Source organism: Thermobia domestica, chromosome 3 (genome assembly GCF_964235325.1).
Source record: "Thermobia domestica chromosome 3, izTheDome1.hap1.1, whole genome shotgun sequence".
NCBI classification, from domain to species: Eukaryota; Metazoa; Arthropoda; class Insecta; order Zygentoma; family Lepismatidae; genus Thermobia; species Thermobia domestica.
The window spans coordinates 338,125,707-338,145,815 of record NC_137456.1 but is presented as its reverse complement, the minus strand read 5'-3'; the positions used below and the strand labels follow the sequence as shown (position 1 = coordinate 338,145,815).

At 35.3% G+C, this 20,109-nt stretch overlaps 1 protein-coding gene across 6 annotated transcripts in view; it reads left to right on the top strand.

Moving 5' to 3' along the window:
• Window positions 1–153: 153 nt before the first annotated feature.
• The window catches only part of LOC145681246 (uncharacterized), a 29,794-nt gene continuing 9,838 nt past the window's right edge, over window positions 154–20,109 (top strand). For 3 of the 6 annotated variants that reach the window (XR_014130749.1, XR_014130750.1, XM_081752804.1), the window contains exon 1: window positions 156–729. Coding sequence is in view for 3 of the 6 variants with exons in the window: in XM_081752804.1 (XP_081608930.1) it covers window positions 302–729 (428 nt within the window). In the remaining 3 variants the exon portion in view is untranslated. Of the gene's footprint in view, window positions 730–8,444; window positions 8,756–11,831; window positions 12,027–12,414; window positions 13,240–20,109 lie in introns of those variants that run through there. The other 3 variants (XR_014130751.1, XM_081752805.1, XM_081752806.1) reach the window with 3 other exon arrangements.

Sequence of the window (20,109 nt, the reverse complement as noted above, 5' to 3'; positions counted from 1 at the left end):
TTCCGTTTAGAATTTAGTCCTAGTATTAATTTGTGAAATATTTTGCACTTTTGTTAACAGCGTTCTTTTCTTTCTTTTTTTTCTTTTTTAACCATTTATGTTTAATTTGATAATGCAGTGAAAAATAGCGGAATTCAGTAAGGGTAGCGGAACGTGGCGGAATTTTGGCGGCCCAGTAGTGACTTCTCGAGTTAAGGACACTGGCAACACTGGAGTAATTACTCTGTAGATGTGATTGCATGTTTGATTGCAAGTATAAAATTGCTATTATGAACGTTCTTGTAAGCCAGTTCATTAACACATGCACCATAAAATAAAATGGAAGTATCAAGCACAGTTGCAAGTTCGTATTAAATTTGTAGCCATAATGGATGGTGAAGCATCTGTTAAGTTGGAATTTTTGTACAAAGAAGAAATTGATTATGGTTTTCCTCAGGAAGATCCACTCGAAGGGAAAGGATGGACATACGAAATGATAACTGACAGCAAAGAATTAATATTATCTTCAACCGAAGGAGAGCAAACAAGAGAGAAAGATGTAGCTATGTATTCTTCGGATGTCAAATTAAACATTGGTATGATGGAATCTGAATTTGCAGTAAAAGACCCTGCCTTTGAAAATAATATAGAAACACTAAGAAAAGTAGAGGTTGAAGAGACTTGCGCTTCTTACTGTGATGACTACAAGCAATTAACTACAAGTAGTTCAAATTCAGTTGGGACAGAAAGGTAATGTTAAATTTTATGTACAATAACTGGTTCAGATTGATAATACAGATACATGGGTACGAAATTTTATAGTTGTAAGGAATACTTTTCGAGAAATAGTTACGGGAGGTAGTCCTACGTCTAACGTAAATTAATAATCAACAGTTTGGAAGTGGCGCGGCACACGTAGACTAGTTGTACCCACAAACACAATTGAGTGCACCCTAGTGATGGGTAAATTCCCGGGAAGATATTTTTCGGGAAGATTCCCAAAATGGGAAATTATCCGGGAATTTATGTACAATCAGAAAGAAAATTGCATTCTATTACTATATTATGATTTCAAAGTTGAGTTAATTTTATTATATCACAGCATATTATTACTGTTGTCCACAGAGGATTCTTTAAAATGTATATTCTGAACGGTACTATGTTACTTTATTAACATTTTATTAGGATTGAGTATAGCCCGATCCCCCCAGTGATTTTTAACAAATTATAGTGATTTTAACGATTCATACTAGTTCATAATGAGCGGTAAGGAAGCTCTTTTATTATAACTAGTAGTAGTTGTAGTAGCGGTAGTAGTAGTAGTAGTAGTAGTAAGTAGCAATTGTAGTAGTAGTAGTGGCAGTTAGTAGCAGTAGTAGTAGTAGTGGTAGGAACGGGTTAGAAGCCCCGCAGGGGTTGGTTGAGATCTGTTCTCGATATAAGTAGCAGTAGTAGTAGTAGTAGCAGTATTAGTAGTAGTTGTAGTAATAGTAGTAGTAGCAGCACTGGCAATAGCAGTGGTAGTAGTACTGACTCTTCCAGTTCCGGTGACAAAGAACTGGGAGGAGCGGGCTATACACAAGCCTTTTATTACATCTAGAAAGTACGCACAAATGAATTTTTACAATATGTTCTATCAATTAAATATGTGTGAAAAAAATATATAGTAACAGTTTTAATTTATATGTAAGTGGATTTGCTCGACTTGACTCTATTACTGATATTATAAACACATTAAATTTATAAATGTTATAAACCAATGAGATTGGGTAAATGCTAGAAGATACATGACTCACCAATTTATCAATATTTGCGCATACATATTTATGTTCACAAAATTTGCAAGATACTTACTTATCTTTATATTTTAGCACGCAACATTGCCATACACGATCTATCATTCTACCTATTTCTCGAAATTCCATACGTTAATTCACATGTAAAATGAGTTTAGTACTTCTTCAGAAATTCGAGTCAGAGAGAGGAGACAGCCCGACGTCTACTACTAATGGTGGTTCAGGGTTTATTAATATTACTTCATCTCTATTTCTACATAATTATAAATTATTTTACAAAATGGTTCTTTTCATCATTTGTAAATTAGTACTTTGCTAATTTTAGCTGTTATTTAGCATTGGGGGCCAGCTTTTGCACCTACCTTTTTGCGATATTCTATTCCGATGCGTTTTTTTTATGTTTTTATGCGTTAAATTACGTTACCAATATTCAATTCAGACAGCGTTGCAGAGCGAGTGTTAGCGAATGAAGGCGGGTTAGAGCCCCGCATGGCACGTTCTTTTCTATCTTCGTTACCAACAGTTCACTTTCTTTTCCCACATAAATCACTTCCATTTACCTTTCCGTTTTGTATAAATTCCCTACTGCCCTAAAAAAGATGTGTTCGAAACTTTCTTGACTACTTTAACATCCCTATCAACTCATTTCTTCCATAAATCATCCTGCTTTTTGCTACTTTTGGCCCCCCAATTGTAAACAATTACCTTACTTTTTAGTGCAAATGGAAATGGAACTTAAAACAATCGTATTATTAGTTATATAAAGTATCGTCAAATAATATTAATTTTTTTAACCTCCAAATTCTTCAAAAACTTAGAAGTAAATCATAGTATATTAAAATAAAGTAATTATTCATATGGTTCTTATAATTTGGAACATAAAGTAAAGAAATGGAAATAAATTCCTTCCCGGGAAATTATAGGCCAGGGAAAAAAACCGGGAATATTCCCATTTTTAAATTCCTTCCCACCCAATTATCCTTGCACCCATCTTAATGGAGGAATCATTACCTAAAATTGAATACACATTTCAAACACACAATTCTAGTAGATATTTTTGATATTGGTATTTTGCAATATTGTTCCATATATAGTGGCCGAAAAACAAACGTGATTTTTTTATACCGGACCAAACGTATAGATGTTTGTAATTTTATCCCCACGTTATCTCGAGTACGCCACTTTTCCGAAGGACTTCCAAAGTCAGTAATAAAACATAAGTCTAACTAAAAAAAGGTTGATATTTATTGAAAAACCTATACATAAACTCATTGCATATTTTACTTCGTTTGCTGAAAATCGGCTCTTTTTATTTTCAAAATCATTTTTGGGGGACGGAGTTGCACTCATCCATATAGTTTGACATCATAGCGCTCCAGTGTACGTATACGATAAGAATTATTATGTAAAAGACACGAATCAAATTGTGCTGGCTTGCCACTAGAAAGAAGTAAGGCTATGTAAGTCAGGGCAGAACCGCAGCATGTTGGCCGGAGAAGGAGCGAAGTGTTGCGTAGGGAACAGGCTTGTTACAAATGGTCAATATACATGTGAACAAGGATAGGACAGATCAGTCTAAATGGCATAAAGTGTATTATTTTTCATGCTGAATTGTGTATTTGTACGCTAGTAAAGATGTTGTATGAAACATTCCAATATATTGTCATTTCTTCCATATTTGTGTTCCAATATAAGACATTACTAACGTAAATCTTGCAATTGTGTTGATCCCTTAAGTCTCGGATATTTCTCTAGTACTGCGACAATTACATTTATACTTCATTTCATTTACAATGGTTACTAGTTTCTTTGTGTATGATTCCGCGCATAACAGGTTCGATCTTGATTAATTTATTTTTATGAACGTATTTATCTTACAAGTAAGATATTTACGATATCTATGTACTAGACTATTAAAATATTATTTGGAATTGTGTCAAGATTTTAGTTTGGTTCGGGCAGTGACTTCAATCGGTTGTTATGGGTTCAGTCACTTCCTGGAACTGTTTCTGCTTCAGTCAGTTGTTGGAACTGTTTGTGCCTTTGGAGCTTTCACGTGGTATATAGTCCACTTTTCACACGCAAATTCACTAACCGTTTAAGGACCGGACATGGATCCACCGCTGCCAATTATTCAAAATTTTCAATTTCTGTCCTTTTTTCACCCCTAATTAAATTTCTGTTTTGATTTGTCGCGTACCACAGGCCAACATTTTGTGATTTGATTGTCCCTTTTGGGTACATTGATACCTCGCGTTTGCAGAATTAACGTCTTAGTTTTACTTTCACAACACTTTCTCTAATTATTTAATTAATCAATTACATTAATGAATTTCACACAGTCCACGTTTCTATGGCTTCATTACACAAAATCACGCATATATATATTTGGTCTAGGAATTAATTCGTGCGGTTGGTACGCACACATTGAAGCTGTAGTACAAACACAAAATACATAAATACCTTAAGAAAACTATTGTCCATCGCTAGCCACCACTTTCGCCCATCTGTCAGCCAATGTACGGATTCCGTGGCGAAAGAAGTCCTCATCCTTGGAAGCGATCCAGTCAGAGACACATGTTTCGATATCTTCTGAAGAAGCAAACCGCTGTCCAATCAAATCGTTGTTCATGCAATCGAACAAGTAGTAGTCCGAAGGAGCAACGTCTGGTGAATACGGCGGGTGGGGTAAAACTTCCCATCCGACATTTTCTAAATAGGTTTTGACCAGTTTTGCGACATGTAGGCGAGCGTTATCATGTTGAACAATAAGTTTATCATGTCTGTTCTCCCATTCTGGTCGTGTTCTGGCCAGAGCTTGCTTCAAACGCATTAATTGTCGTCGATAACGTTCTCCATTCATAGTTTCACCCGGTTGCAGCAGCTCATAGTACACCACACCTTTCATATCCCACCATATGCACAGCATAACCTTTGCACAGTGAATATCTCGTTTTGGTTGTGATGGACCTGGTTTCACCCAGGCCTTTTTTCGTTTAGGGTTCTCGTAATGGATCCACTTCTCATCACCCGTAATAATTCGATGCAGAAACCCCTTTCTGCTCTGTCGTTGAAGCAGCAATTCGCAAATGGTTTTTCGTCTTTCAACGTCTCTGTCTTTCAATTCATGTGGAACCCAATGTGACATCTTTTGAATCATTCCCATGGCTTTCAAGCGTTTGGAGACTGTTGTTTGATCAACGCCTAATGCTGCTGCAAGTTGTTCCTGCGTTTGACACGAATCCTGCTCGAGCAATGCTGTCAATTCTTCGTCTTGAAATTTGTTTGGCTGTCCAGCTCGCTCTTGGTCTGCCAAGCCGAAATCACCACTTCTAAACCGTGCAAACCACTTCTGACACGTTCGCTCAGCTAGAGCATGGTCACCATACACTTCCACCAAAATACGATGACTTTCAGTCGCACTTTTCTGCATGTTAAAGTAATGCAGCAGGACACCCCGCAAAAACACTTTATCAGGCACAAATTGCGCCATGTTCACTTAACTACAAACTGGTGTTGTTGACGCTTTAATCCACTGCCCTATACTACGAACGATACGCGATGACACGGGTTTGCAACACATGTGTGGATACACGGAACTGTGGGACGCTCCGTTCGTTGCGCCATCTCTTGTCCAACCGCACGAATTAATTCCTAGACCAAATATATATATATATACGAAATACGATTTGCATATCTTCCCTACACATTACATATATTAATACTTGAAAGTATAAGACATTGTTTATACACAGAGCAAACTCAAATATATCTAACGTTTCTTCTCTTGTTACATTTGTGGTAGATATGAGGATAAATATATATTGGAGGGCTCGACGTTTTTACGTATGAGTACACTTGAATATCTAAGAGCTTTTATTTTAGATATATATTTACCATTCATACAATTCACTTACTCTTAGTATATGTATCTGTATTTATTTGTATTTTTTTGATAAACTATATAACTAGTACTTTTTAGAAAATTGGAAAACTTATAATAGCAAAAAAAGTTTTTCAAATTCGATACTATTGTGCTGCCAAAATGTCTTGAGCCGTGGCAAAAATTCGAACTAAAGCTCACACCCCGACACCCATGCGTTTAGCCAATAAGTGTTCAGCAGCTGCTAAGCGAGAGATCCTTAGCGAAAGAGAGTGGAATTCTTTAGCCGATAGCAGCGCCTGAAACGGAAGACTAGGTGTCAGGTCAATGTGGTATATTTATAGTCATGGATTTTGCTGAGCATAAGCTAACAGTCTTTTTTTCAGGTCTTTGAAAAGATGCTTACAACCTATGGTACTTTGGAGAACACTTGTGATGTAACCTCTCTTGACACAGAAAACATATTTTTCTTGTATTAGATGTGCACACTACTCATCGTTCTTGTGATGCATCTACAATGTAATGCGTGTCAGAGTTTCGAGCTTCGATAGGGATATGCGATCTTGGACCTGTCCTAACTGATGCCATGTTTCCAATGCAAAGAAGACCCATGGTAACTTCCCTCAAAAACTAGATGTGTGTGTTCATTGTTCGTGTTAAATTCGCAATGCAATTTCCAAGAAGAATCAACTGCTAAATTGAGCGCATTATTGAAAAAATTCCACCACCATTTCTTGGAACTGAGTTTGGGTGTGTATGATGCATGAAGACCATCCATAACATCAACTCCTCCCATTCCTTCATTGTACTTTTGAATAACAAATGGTCGACTAATTGGAACTTTTATTTTATGTACACTAGAGTATCTCCTCACTGATTCTACTGGCAAGTTTGTAAAACAGTTTGAACCAACAATTACAAACGCACTCTAATTCCACCTTACCAAGCACACATAACCATCACTTTTGGCGTCAAACTTTGCTCCTTCGTCCTTAACAAGTTTTTCTGTGGAGTCACAGGACACTGTTGAACACGATTATCTCTTACTGTTTTGTTAGTCGATTGCCTTTTCCTTCTAATTCTAAAGGAACGTCATAAGACGTGAAGAAATTATAGAAAGGGACTTCGTGCTTGGCATTATTTTCTATGATTGATGTGAGGCTACGAATAACTCGTTCTAATGGGATATCCTCAGTAACGTTATCAGTACTATTGTCTTTTACACCATAGAGGTCCATTGCATATGGATCACCGACAGAAAAACATAAAAAACATATTTTGTAATCAAAACGGAGCATTTTCGTCAGCATTTTTAAAAATTATTTTCATGCAACTGCTGGTGTTTCAACTGGAAATAATGAAACAGAAGTTAATGCCGTTCACAATAATAATTTTTAGCTAACCAAGTGCAATAAGAATTATTTATTTTAAATTAGTTTTGAACAAAGCACACAAGAAATATAATTGCAAAATGTATATTGATAATCATACTCGTTGAATATTTGAGGAAATCACAGCGTGCAGTTTATTTTCTAATATGAAAAACAAATCTCAGAAATACTCTCCCTCTTTAATATTGAGAATATCGCCAATGATCCGTAATGTTTCGAAACCCGCTTCAAGGAGGAAAAGCTAGGAAATAGGTCGTGACATATCTAGGTCGATATTTACACTCCTATAGATTCTAGAAAAGATATTAACCCATTACATTGGTCTAACAAAATTGACGTGATTTCAAATTGTACCCTATATTAAAAGAGAAATAAACCATTAATCGTTCATAATTCAAGGCGTGTATCTAATAGAATTATTGGTAATTTTTTCATGCCTCATACCTATGCCTTCGTACACTTTTCCAAATTCTAAAAAGAAAAACAACTCAATTTGTTTCATTGTTGAAATTTCAATATGATTATTTAAAATGAAACACTTCCATGATAGTTTTTTTTTTTCATATTGGCGTAAATAACAGGTCAAAATTTAGAATAAATGGAAAATAGAAGAAGAAAAGAATTTCGTTGTTGGTATCTGATGACATTTTTACAGTAGTTTGCACAAAATTATATATATATATATATATATATATATATATATATATATATATATATATATATATTTTACTCACGCAATAGATATAAGAAAATTTCAAATTATATCCTTTGCATTGAGAAACAGAAAATCTACCATTACAAATTCGAAGTTCGATAACATTTCAAATAGAATGATTGGTAACTTTTTCGTAACGTTTTCTAGACTTGTAGTTTTTAATCGGAACCATTCAACTTCAAAATGCGAAACGTATAATTTTTTTTATCTTGTAATTTTTATGAGATAATTGTCGTAAATTTAAGCTTTATCTTTCCGGATGTGAGAAAAATGTAAGAGTGTATCTAGCTACAAGTTACAAACAGAGTTTGGTTCGTTCTATTTCAAACACATTCTGGCTTAGAATATCTTGTTTGTACCTTATTGGAAACTATCGTCGAAGTATATATTTGACATGACAACTCTACTGGCAAGCTATGAAAACATTTTTGATCGTTGTATATAATCTTGTTGGAAGGTTGGGCATCTAAAGTGCTGCTTTTCGGCTTGTAACTGCGGATGGTTAAAATTGAGATCCTGTCATTTTTTCGGTGAGTGACATAAACTGATATCATTTTTGGGAATTTAGGAAACATAAAAGATCTCTAGTACAAGCCACGAAGAGTTTCCCAACCGCTCTATTTCAAGTATATTTTGAGCTTCAACCATCTTCTGTATTGCATTTTTTCTTCTAATTTCAGAAAATGGAACCTGAGGTCGTCTTTATTACTAGATGAATAAAATAAATCATGTGTTGCTGTTTTTCTAGATTTTGGACGTGAGAATGACCCTAGATACAAAACAATCAATTTTTTTTATCTGTTTCGTTTGAAAAGTCTTTTGACATTATGCGGATTATTCTCGCCACTGTAGCTTGCATTTATATTTACTTTCGGCCTTATTTTACTTTTATTATACGAGTGAAATAAATATTTTTGTAATCTCTTAGCAGTGAATGAATCACACTGCATTTTGTAGAAATATTTCTTGTATGCTTTGGTAAAAAATAAAATTAAAATCAAGGATTTTTTTTTCATTTCTGAAAATGGTTTTGAATCTGAGATAATACCATCTCTAATTTTTTGAATTGTATACAGAAGTCTTTTTGGTAAGTTATATTACATAATGTCCATAAAACCAAAGCAGCTTTTGAGACTTTTAAGGTGCTACGTGCATAAGTTTAATATATTTAATAGAAAATTTTAATATATCGAGAAACGAATGTTTGTGCATGATTCATCGTCTTAGCACAACATTCAAGGCTATTCAAATTATTTATTTATTTAACAATTACCAAATACAGCTCAGAGGCCATTTTATAGTGGATACCTAACAACAACAATAAAAATCAAAAGGAATAGGGAAGATGTGGGCGAGGGCCTATTTACTTCGTTCTATCCTGGTATTTGCCTAGTAGGACTGAGGGGGACTGGAAAACACCAGTCAGGATGGTCGACAACGGGAATGGAACCCAAGACCTCCCGAATGCGAAGGCAACGCTCTACTACTTGCGCTATTTCGCTCAGTTCTCCCGAAACGGAAAGTAATTCAAATTTACTATGACGTCCGGTTCATGACTGATTCCCGTACAAGATAAACGGTCAAGGCTTTCAAGATGATTTTATTTTAAGTATTTCAGTGTCGTAAGGATAGGTCCAATTTTGTCCGTTAACCCTGTTTTCAAACCGAACTTTATTCAGTTTAGTCATTTTGATTTTAGCCTTTATTGCCACAGAAAGTAGCTGTAACACACAACGAGAAGCGATTGTTTCTAACGATTCAGTATCATGACTGTCTTTAACTCTGTCAAAACCGGATGTTGTTCAAATTCACTATTACTTCAGCTTCTTACATTTTCTGCTAACTCCTATTCAAACCGGAGCGATTGAAACCGAGTATGATGCGTTTCGGTTTAAATATTTGTCACCATAGAACGGGAACGATAACAGATATTGACAAGTGTCTTCTTTTTACATTCAATAGACGGTCTAAAGAGGACATACTTCACGCGCAACAATCTAGCAAATTCGGAAGTGTTTGAAATTTAATAATATAATTCTATTCTATACTGACTTCTATCTACAAAAGACGGTAAGGGATATCGAGATATGCTTTGTTACAATCGGTTCAGTTCCCAAATGTAGGTTCCATTTTCTGCGTTAAGCCTTTATTCCGACCGCTAGTTTTTTAAATGACCATTTCCAGTTTCAACATTATAGCTTCTGAACAATAACAGACAAGCGTGTGTATGTGGATTTTTCTTGGTTCTTTTTTGTTCATTTCAATATTTCATTCCTTTTTCATCATTCCTTTGTCCTTTAGACTAGCCGACATACTCGTGAGACGTGAATCTAAAGAATTCATTTAATTTTAATTAAAACGGGTCAATTTTTGAACATTCACCTCTGATACACCGAGGCAGTGCTACGATCCTAGCTTGCGCCAATCGGACTTTGTGGTAGACAAACACCGTGTAAGTAGGTTTCCTTGGGGTTCTATTTTCTTCGTTTCGATATTTCATTCATTTCTCATAATCCCTGTCCCGTTTAGCCTGGTCGGCATAAGCGTGTGGCATAACACTTAGATTTCATTTTCGTGTCAAAAAGAAAACGGTAGCAGGTAGGGTAATGCGGGTCTGTGAAAACAATTCGGCGTTTAATTGCAACATATGATAACGAGAAACACTTTTGTGCAGAGGATTCAGCTTCGCAACACAATGTATAATGACTATCCTCAACATTCTTAAAGTGAGGACGCACTGGCTCAGTAGTAGAGCGTTCGCTTCTGGAGCATGGGTCCTTGTTTCGAACGCAAGTGCTGCCAAGTGAACTTTGTGTTGGACAAACACCGTGTGCGTGGGTTATGTCGGGCTTATTCCCCCATCCCGCTACTATCATTCCACAATTTCTTTCATTTCTTATCATCACTGTCTCCTTTAGCCTAGCCGGTGGAAACGTTGACCATAAAACTCAAAGAATTTTAAAATGGCAAGTTGATCCCATTTACAATTACATCCAATTTCAGAACTGATTTTTTTTACAGCAGAAGCGCTAAAAGCTATTAACTTGCGGTTTCTTGCAATCGATTTGGCATTTAAAGAACATGTTCAATTCCTGCGTTGAGATTCTATTCAAACAAGAAGTGATTAGAAATAACGATGTGTGGTTTCAACATTTATCGCCACACAACAAACACTAGTAGATAGGGAGAAGTATTTTCTTCAAACGGTTCAACCTGACTATTTACAGCACTATAAGAGAAACGGAAATCTTAGATTTACCATTGCGGTTTAACCCTTTACTGTTTTTCGTTACCATATGGTTACAAAATAATCGAACTTGTCTAACGTAAACGCTAATTCAATATTCCGTTGTTGGTCATTGTTACCATATGGCTGCACCTTTCCGCTTCGTACGCTGACTCGTTCTGACACCTTGTAGTGGGTTCGGGTAACTTTACGAGGGAAAGATGTTTTGTGTTTGTTAGTAGAAGCCAGAATTCACAGAGGGTGAAGAGGAAATATTCCTGGTTGTTAGGTAAGTAACCGTAATTTTGTTTTGTTGACTTCTAGTTGTTTATAAAGCCTAACTGAAAGATTTTAAATTTAATTTTATCAATTATATCACTTTACGAGTACGTTTAGGGCTGTTAAACCTCACGTAACCATATGGTTACATTGTTCAATGAGGAAATAAAATTATAATATTTATTGAGCTGTATTCTTCTCGATTTTATGTACAAGTGTATTTACTGAATTGTCGATATTCATACATGAAACAAATGCTTTATGTGTCTTTACTCTGTGAAATTTTCCATATTAGAGTTTGGTTCATCAATTTGGTTCATTAAGGAGTGTCCATTTTCATTTTCGGCTTTCGTAAATCTAGTGAACTGTGATCAGGGGCGTTGTCAGTAAAGGTTTTGTTGGTATTACACCATTTCTAATAATACTTTTATATGGGATATCGTTAAATGTAAATGTGTTTTAGGTACAATTTGTGTACCCCTTTTTCTTTTACCCAGATCTATCCTGAACGCTGATCTATGAGAAATAAATTTATAGCTTACTGACTTATTATATTTTTTAGTTTGTTCATTTCAGAGTTCAGTTCGTCGTCGCTCAAAATGGATGGGGATTGTATCTCGGTCAGTGTGTTTTACGAAAAAGTCTTAAGGAGCAACAGGTGTCATATCCGATTCATCGCAGTTGCCTGACATTGATTCGTCCGAATCCGATGAAGACCTAAGTTCCTCAAGATCAAGATTATGTACCTGACAGTGAGGTATGTTGAATCATTTAGCACCTATATATGTTTATGCATCTCGTAGAAGTATTCTGCTATTGCAAATTTTCTTTGTGTTGCTGCTAAATTGTAGCATATTATATGCTTGATATTGAATATACATTTCAAAACTACTAGTAGAAAGTGGATAAAAACCCTTCCCTTTTTGTTTCCTACATATTCACTATTCACATCCATTGGCGTAATATCTATAACTTGCTACTGGTATTTTCAGTAAATTCTATGTAGCATAATACAATTCTAAATCACGTTGTTTGAATCCAGATATTTACCAAAATCTATTTCATGCTTGAAGGTTTTACTTCATAAAAAGACAATCGAAAAATATCTGATTTAGAATAATTTTACCTTTGTTTCTTTTTTTCAGAATAATAGCATTCCAAAAGGTCTTACATCTCTACCAGATGACATAATCGATTCTGATGCTGACTCCAAAGTTTTAAAGAGAAAGTGCATGTTTAGTGCCTAGCTATTATCAAATGATAAAACAAACATATAGGGGCAGTGAATAAATCAAATATGCTAACTATAATTTATCGTACAATGAAAGCCAAACATTGGTACCTCAAAATCTTCGGCTACATCCTAGACTTGGCTGTAGTAAACAGCTGACTGATATGCAGGAGAGACCGTAAAATGGTTAGGGAATTAGATATATATTTGAAGGTATATCGTTCTGATATTACGTACGCACTTGCTACGTATGGGAAACCAAAGAGAGAACGGTCCTCTGTAGAATCGATAATAAAACCGCAAGGAAAGACAGGTCGACCACTGAAAACTTCGCCCGAGTGATGATACTACAACAGATAATATACCCCACTGACCTATCCATACGTCTAAAGGAAGGTGCCGGTTTAGAAATGTGGTACTAGTCGAATTACGTTATGAAATGTGATGCAAGGTTGTCTTTTACTGAAATAAAAACAAAAACTGTTTCCTGGTATTCCATTCATAGAAACTAGCTATACTGCTCTAAAAATTTTATTATATGGTAAAGAAATATGTCCATAAGCACTACATTACAGTGCAAGAAAACATCCAATACCATAACCATTATTTGTAATTTATTTAGTCCAAATAAATACACTGTCATTTTTATACTAACTGGCACTAAAAAAAAGTCACCATCATTTCTTGACAAGTGTCTGTAAGTTGTAATTATATGCCCCAGATATTTGATAACATGACTAGGAGCTGTAACACAAAAGTATTGTTTGTAATTGAACACTGTTTAAAATATATTCAGTATTTTGCAACTGGCCTTATATTTCAATTTGCTATCGTACTGCTCTAGTAGAAATGGTTTTTACATAACAAGCACACCATATTGACCAATGTTACCATATGGTTACACCTATGAATACAGGCATATTGTACAATGTAATCATATGGTAACAGTTCATAACTCGAAGAGTTTTGGCGGGAAAATTTTCAAAATCAGTAGAGATGATATAGAGTGCCTATATATCATCCTGTACAAGTTTGAGATTTTTTGGTCAACTCTAAGTCATAGTGAACAGTAAAGGGTTAAACACTGATTTCCGTAGAGCCAAAACGCTAAGAAATATGGATGTGTTCTTCGACTCGAGTTTGCTGGTCGAGAAAACGTTACTTTGCGTTGAAGCTCTATTCAAACCATAGGTGTTTAAAATTACCATTTTCCAGTTTCAACTTTTATCGACGTAAAACGAAAATTGTAACAAACAGCGTGTAATTATTTTATTTAAAAAGATTTCAGCCATTTCCAGCGTCTCAGGACAAATAAGCATAACCATCGACTACACTGTTCCAAAACAGAACTTGTTTCAAGCTTACCAGTTTTAACACATCTATAGAACAAAAACGATAAAACATATCGATATGAGTGTTTTTTAATTCATTAATTTGACAAGAATTGGTTTTGTTTTACGTTAACTCTAAGATGAAACCGGAAGAGGTTGAAATTGTCCATTTCTGGTTTCAAAAGTTATCGTAATAAAACCCAAATGATAATAGATGTCGACAAATTATACTTGGAAAGCATATAACTTCTGTTTCTTATATAAAACCTCACAACCCGCAGCAGCACATCGAAACCGGAAGTTGTTGAATGTATTAGTACTTCATTTATCAGATTTTCATAGAGAAAGACTCAAAAAGATTTAGAGAGATGTTTTTCAGACCTTTTCAGCGTCCCAAGTGTAGCTTCTATCTCATCCCTCCACTCTCTATTCAAGTTGGAAGTACTTCAAATTAACGATAGTTTTCAACATTTATTTTCACAGAATTAATAGAGTAAGGGAAAATAACCCCTTCTTTACATGGAATCAATGTCCAAAGAACAAACACTATTTTTGACATTGTTTTCTATTGCAACCAGTATTTACAGATGTTTTACCTCCAGTCTGAATATTGAATTCGCTTAGTTTGGAAGTCTTAGTTTCACACTTTAAATCTATATTCACTTGTTTAACTTGGGTATTGGTACTGAAGACTCGTGCAATATTTGTCACTAGGTTGACTCCTAGTCATAGATGAAAACATTCGAGCAGTGTAACAGATTTGTGGCAGACGTGCGAATTTTAAGCAAGATGTAGCTCCTTCACCCGTTTTTCCTCCAGTGCCACCAGTGATTGTTATTTTAACTACTATCCAAAAATAAAGCAACGATATTTAATTCGTCATTAAGATAATGATATATGTGTTACCCACGCTACGTTCTTATCGTTTCGACATTTACCTCGTATATCTTACACATTCGCTCACATCCTATCATTTATTCAATCAATTGAAAGCATTTCACGAACTCGTTTAACTTACTTGATCATTTGTAGTTCTCTTACTGTAAACAAAATATTTCTGTGAGATTTTTAAACAGCTTTTTATTTCATCATTTTCATATGTACGCAATACTTTGTCCGCTTCTATCATTTTGCTAAGTATCTTATAAATAAAAGCTAAAACTATTGGGCATTATGCAGAGTCGTTCTAACGTGTCATTAGAGCCATGCTGAAGAGCTCGACAGCCTCTAGCATAACGGTAATCATACGTCAGAACTACTCTGTATTAGCTTCCGGTAACGCACCGGACTTACAAGTGTAAGGTCGTGAGTTCGATTCTAATTTGGATCACATTTTTTGGTATCCAATAATATATTCGTTAGTACATGTGTAATTATATCAGTAAACTTTCGTCCCGTTCAATGAATTTTATTCATGTGTGTGTTAGAAAAGTTTACTAGCTTGTATAATTCTAAAGCAAAATACCAATGGTGTGTTGTAGAAGAAATTTCCTTTGGATTTATAATAATTTATGTAAGTGATAGTTGTTGATGTAATCATGGAGATAAATGTAGATATTTGTATAGACCTATCACACAGCTACAGTTGTATTTTTAACATATGGCCTGTAAACATTACTTGCAATCGAGTAGAAAGAAAATACTGTCTGTTGAACAGATTCACAAGATATGTCAACTGTAAATAATGCACATGCAATACTACGTTGAAAAAGGGATCATTTACCCAACTATCTGGCCTTTAATTAAGCTGAATAACATTACATTGTGCAATATATTGTATTATATAGATGGGTAATAACATCAGGAAAGAAGACCTACGAAATTTCAAAACAAAATTTGAGTAAGTTACTTAACGTTATGTGAAGTAAATGAAGGTTCACGTCGCTAAATGTATAGTCGATGTCTATAAAAGAAAGATATCACATATATTTACAAAAGTATTGCAAACAAAATGTCTAAGTTAATAGTTTCACTTTGCGACAGAAATATGCATGGAAATTGTAATATTCTTCTGAAAGTATAAAACTATGTAGGCGGGTTTGTAGGTCAGAAGCAACAAGAGAGTATTATACAACAGGAGCCTATTAAAGTTCGTGATAGGAATCCAGGGCAGCTTGGTTTAATCGTGGATTATATCCAGTAGAGGTGGTTTCTTTTCTGACGCCATGAGCCTACGGGACCACTTAATCACAGGGTGTCTGTGTTTTGTATATTACCGTATGTATACTTAAGTTTAACGATGAAGAGTATATTGCATTTTCTTCAGTTCTCACGTATGCAGGTAAAATTACACAGCAAAAATTACTATCAAAACTTCTGTTGGAACTCGGGTCTGTTGGAAATATTTAACTCTTTAGGTTCTCATTCATAATTTCGTGAACGTATGCACAATAAGTTCTTTGCTTGTAGCCAGTGAAACAAGCACCCGATACCTCTAAAACAGTATATCAAAAATACCAATGCTTAACTTCAACTTTTGAATTCCAGAGATCGTTCCGTATACAGAGCCAGGGTAAACTTATTGTACACTGGCTCAGAATCGTTGCACTTTCACAGTCATACTTTTGGCTGGATTGAAATATTGACCAGTTTCAAGACGCATTTCTACAAAGAAAAAGAAACTTTAACTAAGAAAGTATAAGTGTAATGTGTATTTTCTTCGGAATCCGTTGGTGAATCCTCGAAATACGATATTTTTTTTAAAATTTTTATTTTAAATGTGTTCTTCTTTTCTAGTTTCGGCCTTTTGAATATTTATATAAGTTAAGTGTTAATCCAACATTAAGAATATTGTATCATAATTTTCAATCCCTCTATCGCGTAAAAAAGGTTATACCATGTATAAGCCATTAAAACTAAGTAGATGTACTGAAGAAAAATTTCCCACAAGGTGCTCTCCTTTGAATATTTTTGTGTATTAACTCGCGAACAAAACTGGTAATTTGAACTAGATTTACTTAAGAAAAAAATGTGATTCTGTGGCCCGTTTTGCCAGTTCACATAAGTAAACGGGAAATTGCGTTATTTATATGAATAATGATGAAAATATTTTGTTTGCCTGATTTTTTTTTTAATTTTGTGCCACGAGACCTTCTGCAGTTTTAGACGTTTTACATGTTAGAATACCGAAACTAGTCTATATGTAGTGTTTAAGATGTATGGGTTCACAGTTGAATAATTTTTCATGACATTCCAACAGAAATGTAGGTATCCTAGTTTATTTTCTTTTAGTTTATTTTATTTTCTGGCAAAGCTGTGATCACTAAACTGCATCAGATGGTGTGTAATGAATATCTGTGCAATACATCTTATTAGGAGATCAGATCGAAAGCAACGCGCAGTATTTTTTCCCCAAAAAATTTAATATACCAAAACCAAACAAAGCACAAAAAAAGTTACGTATTTGATCCACTTTTCTACAGTCACCAACTTTCTCCATACATGTCTATGAGCGTGGTACCGGTTTCAGGATGCCCTGTTCATGAAAGTCTGTTATGGTGGAATATAGGAATGTGCGGACTGCTGTTTTCACTTCCGTATCTGTCGCAAAATTTTGACCGGTGAGGAATTTCTTCATGAGAACATAGAGATGTGAAAGTGAGAGACGAAAGAGACTTGTGGACTGGCAGTAATGATGAAGTTTGACGTTGTCACCATTATTGTAGCGGAGTTTGTCACGCAGGTTACGACGCAACGTTAACCAAAGTTTTAATTTACGCTGCAGCATTTACAGTTGTCCAGTGTTTAACAAATCCCCCCAAAAAACTACAAACGTCCCAGAACACTGTCACAAGCACTTTTCTCGCAAATTGAATTACGTTCAGTTTTTGTCGAGTTGGAAACCAGTATGTTTCCACTCCATAAAGACGTGCTTGGTCTCGGGCGTCTAATAGTATGCCCAAGACATCCACGATTGCATACAGATGGCATAACGCGTTAGGTGATCCAAGCATGTCATCATTCGCTGAACTTCGTGGTTATCTGTCAAGTTCTTAAGCACCTAGCGAGCACCAACTTTATGGAATTGCAATGTGTCCTGAGCAAGGTCGTACACTACAGCATAGTAAATGTTGAATTTCTGCAATAAGGTTCGCACGTGCACACGATGGTCACTTAGAATTGCTGGCTGGATGGCGCTGATAATCTGCGGTGTTGAAGCTGTTACCGGGTGCCTGGAACTTGGGGAATGCACAATAACTGGAAACATTGCAACAGTCCATATAATCGTCCCCATATACGGTACGCATGTTACAGTAATTTTCTCTTGGTGTATGCCCTTTGATTCATTGAAATCTAATCATGACTGGCTTCTCTTCACATGTGAGGGAAAGTAACAGGACGCCATTTTTCTTTCGTAGTTCAAGTTTGTGTCGCTAGAGCTACATAGGAAAACAAAGAAATCTCTGTAGCACAAATTTCAAACAATCTCGTCATGCAATTTCTCCATTTCAGCTGGAATACTTGGGGAGAAAAAATTTTGTGGTTTATCGATCTGCCCACGAATTTAAATCATATGGTAATTTTATGTATTTAGTAAACAACGGGAATTTTTCGTTTTCGTTCCTTAAAGCCAATAACACTTGCCCACTGGTTTTCAGTAAAGATTTTAATTACGAGACCCGAAAATAACGTAAGAAGAATGTCTTTTTAAGCTGATGCTGGCAACCCTCCAAACTTGAACCGCCACTACAAACCGGGTAAGGGAGCTTGTACGAGGCAGTTAATATCAGACGCACATTTTCTCGATTTATGTTGTTTATCCTCAATCATTTTCACGTTTAATCGTCTATCCTCTCAGAGAAGTTCCCTCTCTATGCTCTCTTCCATCCATATTGTTGTAAGTCGCCCACTACGATGTTCATCTTCGATTTCTGTTCTGCCTTCCGCAAACATTTTGTACCAACAATATACCTCTGCTATTGGTAACAGTATATTTCCAAAGGCCTGCTAAATCTTCCGGTACGTTATCGAGGCAGTCTCTCCAAGTTTCATACAGAAGGCGATTGCGTAGCACTGGTCAATATTACGTGCTTCCGTTGTTGTGACGGGTCGAACATACGATCGCACTCTTTAACTTCTAACTTCACAATAAAAAATATTTCGTGCGTTCCACGTGCTGTGCTATTGGAGCAGGCCCAAGGCTACTCTCTGGTGACGGTTTCACACTGCAGCGTTGCCAGCAGAAGCTGAAACAATTTTCTTATTACTTTCTTGTCGAACTTCGTATGTTGTAAATTTCACCTTCGTAACGTAGTCCACTTGTCAGATACTCTGCTTTAGCGTAAAGTTTTTCTCTTACTCATAGAACACTGATTCTAATGATAGTAACGTAAAAAGACAATAAAAAGTAACAAAATGGGGAGACAAAGTGCTCATCTGTGTAAAGTATACTTTCAAGGTATTCACATGTTTCCTGAAACTATAGCAGAAAATTTGTATCTCAACTGTAAGTACTGATAAATATTATGTTGAATGTTACTTTTCTCCCTCTTAAATATAGCATTTTCCAATACACCTGTGCATTCACCCGTTTATTTTAAAGGATAAGCTTATGCTAATTTTCCTTCTTTGACAAGAATGACACATGAGATGATAATTTTTGATGTGTATTTCTTGATCCTCCTTGTCTCCTTATAATACCAATTTGAATGAAAGCAACATGATAGAAACTCAGGTAAAGGTAGGTACTGAACAAAATAGCTAACTTATTTTAAAAAGTAAAGCTGCCTTTCTTTTATAATTAAATGTATACCATGTTTCTTTCGTTTTGTTAATATTCAGGGCGTAGCATTCTCAAACGTTCTTATTTAAGAAGAGTGCTTTTTTCACTTAGATGTATATCAATAGACTTGAAGATTGTATAACGGTTTAAATCTTAATATCTCAGAGCATTCAAATGATATTAGAAGCACTAGTAGAGATTAGCATACTGCTTGAAATGACGTATTTTGTACAAAATTTTAAAAATGGTTATAGTCTTGTTTTCTTTCTTTGTCATAATACGAACAGTTTTGGTAGTTGTAATTGCAAAAATCTCTCGGAATTGCTAAATTATATACCACAAAAATTTTTTGATTTAGTACACAAGTACTGTCAGTGAGAGCGTACCACCATTTTTACCTGTAATCAGATGTTCATTCCATGGTGTAAGGTGGTAGTATGCATTTGAGTGAAATCCGATAACTGATAGATAAATGTAGATGCGATTTGAGATATCAATTTAAATGACATGCTTTTCTTTGGAGAGCAGAAATGATACTAAAACACCTCAATAGTTC